Here is an 8,723-nt window from a genome sequence, read left to right as displayed (position 1 = left end):
CGCGCACCGCGGCGTCGGGCCGTAGGCCAGGGTGGGCAGCTGCCAGCCGCGACGGGAGGCCTCGCGCACGTGGCCCTCCAGCGCCGCCGCCATCATGGACAGCATGGAGGCCGTGACCAGCAGCGGCAGGCTGGGCTGCAAGGAGCAGGAGTTAAGGGGGGTAAGGGATGCGGAATCTGATAGTGTGGACAAAGGGAGGGGAGATGGAGAAGGGAAGGAGGTACCTGTTGCAGGGCCAGCCATCGATCCACTCCCGTCTCCTCAATACATGCTGGACAATCCTTTTCTCCCCTCCTCTCTGGGATTCGACGCTGAACTCCCACAAAGTACCAATGCACCAGCCACCCTGTCCACCTGGAGCCTGGCAGCCAGGTCGTCCAGCTCACGACGCACGGCCCTGGAGGCCTCGGAGCATGCTCGCCGGTAGTCATCCGTGGCAGAGTCGACGGCCGAGTGGGAGTGGGCACCGGGCTCCGACTGTGTGATGTGAGGAGGGGAAGGGGAAGGGAGACTTGCCTTTCAGGCCCAGGAAGAGAAGAAGGTGAGAGGAATCTGATGAACTGGCAAGTCACAGCAAGCCGTGCAACCAAGAACCAAGCTGGCGCACTATGCCCCTGTCATGCACATCGTGTTACCACACCCAAAGTCAAGACTCCAACAACTTCTGCACCTTTCCCATGCGATCCTTGGGGTGCCAAAGCCCCAGCTCGTCTGCCAGGTGGAGTGCGGAGCAGGCCCGAGGGAGCCTCAGCCAGACGGCATTGTTGTGTTCATCCAGGCGCAGCATGGGTCGCAGTTTTACTGGGTCACCCGCCTGCACATGAGTGCGGCAACAGGGGTGATTGGGATTGGCCATGTGGAATCTCAGCAGCGTAGTCAGAGATTTCGAGGTCCTGCCTTGTCCGAAATCTAAAACCCGCACAAAGTCAGTGACCATGTGGCGCAACAAATGTGTCATCTACATCGCGACAACACACCCTGACCGAGGCTTCCAGGAGTGGCTCGTAGATGGCCCGCAGCTCCTTTTCCAACCTCAGTCCTGCATTCATGACCTGCCAGATGAAAGGTGGGGCGGTGAGATCAATGCATGGTGCAAGTGTAGATCTCAGCCATCCACCCATGTGCCCCCATATGCACAGGCACAGCCACCTACACACCGCTGTGTGCACCGCTGGCAGCCTGTCGGCCTTGACCTTGCCCCGGAAGTCCTCGTTCTTGCGGATGAAGGCGGCCATCACCTCCAAGCCCCCGCTCGTGCTGGGGGAGGACCCTGCATCTGTAATGCGATACGGACTCGTCGGACGAGGTGCCTGCAATCACGCTGATTAATGCCACCGGTGCTCAAACTAGGTATATCAAGGCACGGCGTGTGAACCCTAGTGCACTTGGGAAGTCATCAAGACTGATAATCCTGCTCCAAGGGCGAGTGCTGCCTTCCTGTCTGTGGTATCGATTGCTGTACCAATCTCACCTTCGCTGTTGACTGGGGAGGGGCCAGGTCCAGGATGCGGCTCTATCACCTCATGGATCAGTTGCTGGGTCGACCTGAGCAGGCGGATGAGGTGAGAGGATGCATCGCTAGGTACTGCATGCCTGAGTTGGAGCATTACCTTGCAACAACTCTCTTCATGGGATCCAGTATCCTGGTGTGAAACAAAGAGCTGCTGTGCACACAGCATTCCCCAAAGGAAGTCAAGTTGGCACAGCTGGTCCCCCTTTCCCACCACCCTCCTTACCTGGTTGCTTCAGCCAGCTCCTCACGGCCAAACAACAGCCCCGTTTCCATCTGGGAGACAGTGAGCAGTGCATCTGCCAGCTCGGCATGAGCTGGGTCTGAGCACGTCTGTTCCACCGCCCAACAAAGCTCCGCCAGCTGGAGAAAGGAGGAGTATGCATTGGGAGGCAGGAATGGATGCATGGTTGTCAAGGAGGTGTGAACGGGTGTATTCATAAAGGTGTCCAAGCCTCCTGACTCAGTGGGGAACTGAGACTGCAGCACAGCATACCGGTACAGCATCCTCAGCCATGCGCCGAGTCACTCCCACAGCCTGTTGACCCAGCTCATCCCAGGAGCCACACACTTTCACCGATACAAGTTATGAGTGCACCAACCTCACATAGTCAGCCAGCCCCCACCTCTCGATAAAACACGTCGCTGGCCTGGCGCTGCTCAATCTTCAGCACCAGGTTGGCGGCCGCGGTCACCGTGAACTCTGGCAGCGCAGCGTGCGTGTCGCGCAGGGCGGTACAAGCCCGGTGCACCGCCAGGCCCACCGCCGGCGGCGGCGGCAGGAGCAGCAGGCGCCGGAGCCAGCGGCGGGAGGGCAGCGGCGCGCCGGGGCCGAGCACGCAGTCCAGCAGCGGGGGCACCCCCCTGCTCTTGTGCAGGCCCAGGTTCACCGCCGAGGAGAAGTAGAGGGGGCGCGGGCGGTCGCTAGCGATGGAGCGCGTGGTGGTGAAGGGCAAGCTGGGGTCCAGATTCAGCTGGCGCCGCAGCATGGTCAGCATGCCCTCCACCGGGTCTGCCGCCTCGTACTTGACCACGGCCCCCACCTGTGCGTGTCAGGGGTGTCAGAGTAGGTGGTGGGCGATGCTGCGTGATGTTCGAGGGATCGCAAGGATTCTGCGACAAGAATTGGAGGTTCAACCTCCTTGCATGCAAGTGGCTCGGGTCGACAAGCAAGGTCCCCCATCCGTGTCAAACACTCCAGTCACCTGGTGCCGGAAGAGCTCCCGGATGCGCAGCTCCCACTCAGCCTCCGCCCCCGCCTCCCCCAGGCGAGCGTCGGAGGGGCCCGGCGGCGTGTGCAGGAAGAGGGGTGGGACGAGGCCACCTGGCGCAGGGGTTGGTCGCGGAGATGCGCTGGAACTTCCAGACAACAGATTGACGAGCACAGGCCTGACTGATGTGGGGGCATGCCACCCTTCCATCAGCAGGAACAGGGGGTTCCCCATCATTGCCCAGAAAGATCTTTACCAACGTACCACGTCAGCATCACCACACTGCATGCCAGCCCAGCCCCGCACCAAGCCAGCCACGTGTGCCCTTTCAAGGATCAACAAAAGCCTGCCAGAACCACCCTCACACCTTCGTACAGCCGGGAGTGGATGGCGTCCTCGGTGAGGCCCTCTGTGACGACCAGCCGCCGCAGCTCAGGCTGCACCTCCATCAGGGTGTACCTTCATGGGGTGGGGTTGACGATGGAGTGGGGCATGGCAAGGTTGTTCATGCGGAGAGGCTGGGCACAGTGCATCCCAGATGCCTCGACCTCTCAAGGTGTGTCAGGCCACTCCACTCCCCCAAACCCCTGCCCTCACCCTCCCACGCTGGGCGACAGGCCCAGGACGGGGGGCACAGACTCCAGTGTCACGTCGGCGTCGCCCCCGCCCAGGCCCAGCAGCAAGTGGGGCGCGGCGGGGGTGACCACGGCGGCCACGTAGCGCGTCTTCTGGCGCGCGCGCACCGAGCCGTAGCTGTACGCCTCCGGCTCCTCCTCGCACACCACCACCGACAGGCCCGCGCCCTCGACCAGGTCGCTGACCGTGCGGCGCAGATTCTGACGCGGGCAGCCGGCGCGCGGCAGGGCGCCGGTGGACTCCGGGTCGCCCTGCTCACGGCGTGGTGTGGGTGACGGCGGCGGTGAGAGCATGGTTCCAGAGTGCAGATGCGGCCGTGGAGCCCGGCCATAGCGGCCACCATCACATACGATAGCAGGGGTGCCTGTCCTGGCGGGAATGCAGCGGTCGGCAGGGCAGGCCCTCGTGCGGGGTGCAACAGGTACAATGAGCGGCAACCCTAAGTGTGATCCTTGAGCAACTCAGGACAGATGTCCAGGCACCACTCTGTAGGCGCACCATGGGATTGAGGCCGGCGTGCTGAACCAGCAACACCGCATCGATGCCCACAGTCTCAAAAAACTCTCCAACCTGATGAGTGCGGAGAATGGGGCAGGCATGGTTAGGATGGAGGTGGGTGTCAGCTGCCGAGGAGGTCATCAGGCGTACTCAAACGGCTGGCTCTCAGCCTCTATCTCCGGTGGGCCCGCGAAGCCCCAGCCACCTGCATAGCCTTTCCCAAACACAGAGACCTGCATTTCAGGAATGGTCCCCCTCACATGTCGCTGATCCCACTGGAACCTCCAGCCAACACTGCTCCTGCAACCCCACCATCCAATCCACCACTCCCCTGCTGCACACACCCGCACAAGGAGCACATGCATGGGGTACTTGGCCTTGGTCGCCAGGAAAAACCTAAGCAGGGGGACTTTCCCCGGCCCGGAGCGTTTGGCGTTGCTTTCTTCCACCTTGGGCGCCGGCAGTCCCATGGGCTGCCTGGGGTCCAGCAGCTTCACCAGCTTCCTGGCGGCCGGCTTCTCCACGCCCTCCAGTATGGAGCTCCAGTACCCCTCGACCTCCTGTGCGATGGATGCAGGGCAGGGGGGGCCTTATAAGCACAAATACGCGAGCAGCAGGGGACCGGCAGCGGGGTTCCAAGTGGCTGCATGACATCATTATCTCCAAGCAGTCTGCATAGCCCTCCTTCGCATCGCTGTGCTGGCCTCATGAGTGCGCTCTCAGACCTCGGAGACTGGCTGTGGGGACTTTGGGCTGGCTTGCATGGTGACATGGTCCCTGCACGACGCTCTTCCAGCCACCATGGCGTCTGAGAGCAGCCTGGAGCGGTGCCAGTGTGCCAGGGAGCCCAGCGCCCATCTCCTGGTGCCTGTCTGGGTAGGCAGCTGTGCCTCTCCCAGCCCCACCCCTGATGCCTTGGTGCACGCGAGGCGGCAGCACTGCCCACTTGGGCGGGCCGTCATGGCTAGTGACCTCCTCATTAGGGAGTGGGGCGTGCCGTGGCCGCCGATCAACCCTGCACGTCATTCACATCGGCCCTGCATGTGAGCCGGCTCAGCCAGGCATGAACTTACTCCCGAACGCCGGCCCCCGGCCTCATCACAGCCTGGGTGCCGGCCTTGAGAAGGCAAAGACTCTTTATGCGTACCTTTGAAGGAAGTCCCGCTGGTCAAGCCCTTGACGAAGCCAATCATCCAGCGAAAGGCTTGGGTGTGCAACCCACCCACCCCAGGGCCCTGTTATACCGGCAGAACGGGTGCCATTGCGGCTCCCAACCTATCCCACACCATTTAACATGGGATTGAGACCTTTCAAACGTATTATACGATCGGTGTCCGTGTGTTAGAACACCTGTCACTCTTCTACAAGTACTGGATCGGGCGGGCCGGCACCCGACCGAGATTGCGATCGATTTGCCGGACTGCGCCTCTCAATCTTCCCTCCAGGGGCACATTCTCCGCATGAGGCCGATTACATGACATCCTGCTAATAACATATAAAGATGGCATCAACCTGAGTGGATGCCCATTGTGCAGGGCCACACTGGGCAGGAGTGGGTGCCCCCTCAAAGAAGTACCAAGTGTGGAGGGAGGGATCAAATCCTGAGTACATCCCTCTACTCGAAGGGGAGAAAGGGGGGTTAGCAGAGGACAGCATCAATGAGAACGCTGGTGTTTGAGAAGACAGGATAAAAGAATGGTGCATTCTGGCGTGCGGGCGCATGCCACCGCACGGTGGTGCACAGGGGGGGCGTGCTCAGAGGTCGGCCAGCATGGCCTCCACACGCACGACAATGCTGTCAAAACTGGGGCGCGCACTCGGCTCCCGCTGCAGGCAGTCCCGGATCAGGCTAGCCAGGGCAGGGGGGCAGGTGTCCGGAATGGGGGGTTGGTAGCCCTGCAGACGAGGGATGGCGGGAGGGGGTGTTTGCAGAGGGGCCACGCATGTTCCGAGGGACGGAGCTGCAGGAGGCGCCTCAGCCCGTGCTTCCCTCCATCTTTGTGCACCCAGCCCATGGGCTCACGCGCCAAACCTCAACACACACCCCACCTCTGTGAGGACGCAGAAGAAGACCTGGGCTGCCGTCATCCCCGCAAATGCGATGGTGCTGGTGATCAGCTCCCAGGCCAGGATGCCGGCAGAGTAAATGTCGGTGGCCTTGGTCAGGTGCCCGTGCTTCATGGCCTCGGGGGGCATGTACCTGCGCAGGAGTATGCAGAGTGTGACAAGGATTTCACAGGTGGGCAGCAAGGTTGCCTATGCACCAGCGCCCTGGAATTCAGAACCCATCGTGGTGCGTGTCGAGGATGGTGGCGGCCTTTGCTCACAAACTCACGATCACCCCACCCGAGCCTCATTACAGCCAACACCATCAAAACTCACCCCACGCTGCCCATGGTGCGCATGAGGGTGCGCGTCTGCCCCGGATCCATCATCTGGGACAGGCCAAAGTCGGCGATCTTGGCGACATACCCGTTGCTGCTCCCCTCTGCGCTCTTCAGCAGCACATTGGCTGCGGGGACGAGGTAGGGGTTGGGGTGGATTTGGTAAGGGTGCTTAGGGCCTGTGAAGTGCCACCTGCATGAGCGCTGGGCCCCTGCACTTTCCTCCACTCCCCAGCAGCCAGCGAGCGCGCGCGGGGACGCTTTATTTAGGAGGCATACATTTTACTGAATGCATGGTGTGAGGAATGGGCGGACGTCATAATAGGATACGGGGATTTTCTTGCTCGCCCCATCGCAAACCATAGGCGAACTATTTAGCGAGCGCGGGGGCCAGCAGCAGCCAGGTGCATGAAAAACTTCTGGGCGACCTCTTTTTCTGTTCGATGCTCCGGTGTCTCTGGCGTTGGTAGAGCGCTATTCTCGATAATCCTCGACGTTTCACTTCCATTTACTGCCTGACTTGGTCGGCATCCCCTAGACAAGCGACGGTCCTCAAGTGATCTGCGCTGGATGGCACAGCCATTTCAGGCTTTCGGGGCCGCCGGCAGCACTTGGGTGCCCACGTCAGTTCCCCAGAATGCACAGCCTTCCGTTTTCGTCCCGCCCCCGGTGCGTACCTGCGGGATCTCGCGACGACAGGGGGGAGTGGGCCGGGCACCCCCGCACCTGTCACCCCTCGCCCCACCGTCTCTTTCAAGCGCAGGCCGCGCATCCCGTGGCAGGGCCGAGCGGGTCACATGCAGTCTTTGACCCATTCGGTGGAGGGAGTCCCTTCCTGACGGGGATGGCGGGTGACGTCCTCAAACAGCAAGGGGAGTCCTACCTACAGCGCGGTCGCCTCTATGTGGTGAGTACGGCTGGCTGGGTTGTTTGAGGCAATACCTAACTGCCCAAGATGGAAGCACAGGCTGACTGGAAAGCCATGCTGCCTGAGTGCCTGGACCTGAAGGTTCACAGGATTGTTCTGCCCTCACATGTCTGTCGCAGTCCAACCTTGGCTTCCTCTCCGGTGGGACCATGCACTACCACTTTAGCATCACCCCCGGCTATGGTGCGTTGATGGAATGGGCCTGTTCCATGCAAGGAGAGAGTCCTTCATTGTCCCCTGCAGACGTTCGTTACACAGCAGGAGGGTGCTGTCCCGTCCTTCATGTTGAGGAATCCATTCCCTCATGTGGCCCCCTTGCCGCTTCACTCCGTCTCCTCACACGCTCTCCCCTCACTCCACCCTGCCCCTGTCGCAGTACAGCGCAAACTGCTCATGCTGCTGGCTCCCTTCCTGCGGCGCTGGACCTACGCACGCAGCCCGGAGCACATCTCCGGTGGCCACAAGTACCTCCCTCCCCGCCAGGTGAGCACTTGGGGGTTGCAGGAAGGGTGGCTGATTTGCGCGCGCGCCGGCCCCCCCCCCCCCCCCCCCCGCCCCCGCGTATATACCGCGAGCTGTTGCCATCTATGCCAGTCCTTCGCCAATCCCCCTCCTGTTAACATCCATGGCCCTCCACACTTAGCCCCCTCGACACCTCATACCTGCTTTCAGGTCGCCATGCACAATGTTGTGGGCGTGGAGGTAGGCCATGCCGCGCGCCATGTCGCGCAGGCTGTACAGCACGGGCTTGAGCATGACGCGGCCCGTGGCTGCGGAGACAAAGCGCCGCTTGCGGATGACAGTCTCCAGCGAGCCCCGGTCGCACAGCTCCAGCACCATCCACGTCTCGTAGCCGATGGAGGATGCCGGGGAGGGGTGGGAAGCGGTGTGGGAGGCGCCGGCGTCGGAGGCCGCGCAGGTCTCCAGCCCGCCGCAGGAGAGCGAGGACCTGAGCGAGGCCGGGGGCGGCGGCGCGCCCGGCCCCGCGCCGGCCAGTACTCGCGAGCTGGATGCGCCGGAGGAGAGGCGCTGGATGGAGGAGGCGGCGGAGAGGCGATTTGCAGAGGAGGCGGCGGAGAGGCGATTTGCAGAGGAGGCGGCGGAGAGGCGATTTGCAGAGGAGGCGGCGGAGAGGCGATTTGCGGAGGAGGCGGCGGCCGCCGCCGCCGCCTGCAGCACGGAGCTCTCCGGCACGGCCGCCAGCTCCGCATCCTCCGACCCCGCCGCGCGGAACAGCGTGGCCAGGGAAAGCGTGCGCGTCGTGGGCTCGTCGCCCCAGGACGCTGGAGTGGGGGCGGCATGCGACGGCCCTGCCAGCGCTGCAGGGGGCGGGGGTCTGCAGCGTGGCTTGCGTGGCCTGCAGGAGACGACGCGTGGCCCGCCGGGCCGCCTGCCGCCGACGCGGCGCCTCGCCGCCGGCGCGGCGCCGCTCGCCGGCGGCGGCGCCGCTCGCCGGCCCTCCCTCACCCTCGACGCCCCCGTTCCCCGCCAGGTCGGGCTGCGCGCCGCTGCCCTGGCCCGACCCCGCGGAGCGCAGCGTGGAGATCTTCTAGGTG

At 63.0% G+C, this 8,723-nt stretch overlaps 2 protein-coding genes across 2 annotated transcripts in view; both read right to left on the bottom strand.

Annotated features, from left to right (window-relative positions):
- The window catches only part of F751_2625 (DNA mismatch repair protein MutS), a gene marked incomplete at both ends in the record, with an annotated part of 7,442 nt that extends 2,625 nt beyond the window's left edge, over positions 1–4,817 (bottom strand). The window contains 15 exons of the mRNA XM_011400377.1: positions 70–135; positions 355–477; positions 671–814; positions 978–1,052; positions 1,158–1,276; positions 1,472–1,545; positions 1,737–1,873; positions 2,137–2,211; positions 2,350–2,553; positions 2,716–2,834; positions 3,089–3,180; positions 3,319–3,608; positions 3,856–3,927; positions 4,200–4,415; positions 4,761–4,817. Of these exons, the coding sequence (XP_011398679.1) occupies positions 70–135; positions 355–477; positions 671–814; positions 978–1,052; positions 1,158–1,276; positions 1,472–1,545; positions 1,737–1,873; positions 2,137–2,211; positions 2,350–2,553; positions 2,716–2,834; positions 3,089–3,180; positions 3,319–3,608; positions 3,856–3,927; positions 4,200–4,415; positions 4,761–4,817 (1,863 nt within the window). The remainder of the gene's footprint in view (positions 1–69; positions 136–354; positions 478–670; positions 815–977; positions 1,053–1,157; positions 1,277–1,471; positions 1,546–1,736; positions 1,874–2,136; positions 2,212–2,349; positions 2,554–2,715; positions 2,835–3,088; positions 3,181–3,318; positions 3,609–3,855; positions 3,928–4,199; positions 4,416–4,760) is intronic.
- Positions 4,818–5,610: 793 nt separating this feature from the next.
- Positions 5,611–8,723, bottom strand: part of F751_2624 (Serine/threonine-protein kinase HT1) — a gene marked incomplete at both ends in the record, with an annotated part of 5,765 nt that continues 2,652 nt past the window's right edge. Inside the window, 4 exons of the mRNA XM_011400376.1 lie at positions 5,611–5,751; positions 5,905–6,055; positions 6,238–6,367; positions 7,830–8,116. Coding sequence (XP_011398678.1) covers positions 5,611–5,751; positions 5,905–6,055; positions 6,238–6,367; positions 7,830–8,116 — 709 coding nt within the window. The remainder of the gene's footprint in view (positions 5,752–5,904; positions 6,056–6,237; positions 6,368–7,829; positions 8,117–8,723) is intronic.

Source organism: Auxenochlorella protothecoides, assembly GCF_000733215.1.
Source record: "Auxenochlorella protothecoides strain 0710 unplaced genomic scaffold scaffold24, whole genome shotgun sequence".
In the NCBI taxonomy this organism is placed as follows: Eukaryota; Viridiplantae; Chlorophyta; class Trebouxiophyceae; order Chlorellales; family Chlorellaceae; genus Auxenochlorella; species Auxenochlorella protothecoides.
The sequence above is the reverse complement of the archived record's forward strand: the minus strand, read 5'-3'. Positions and strand labels throughout refer to the sequence as shown.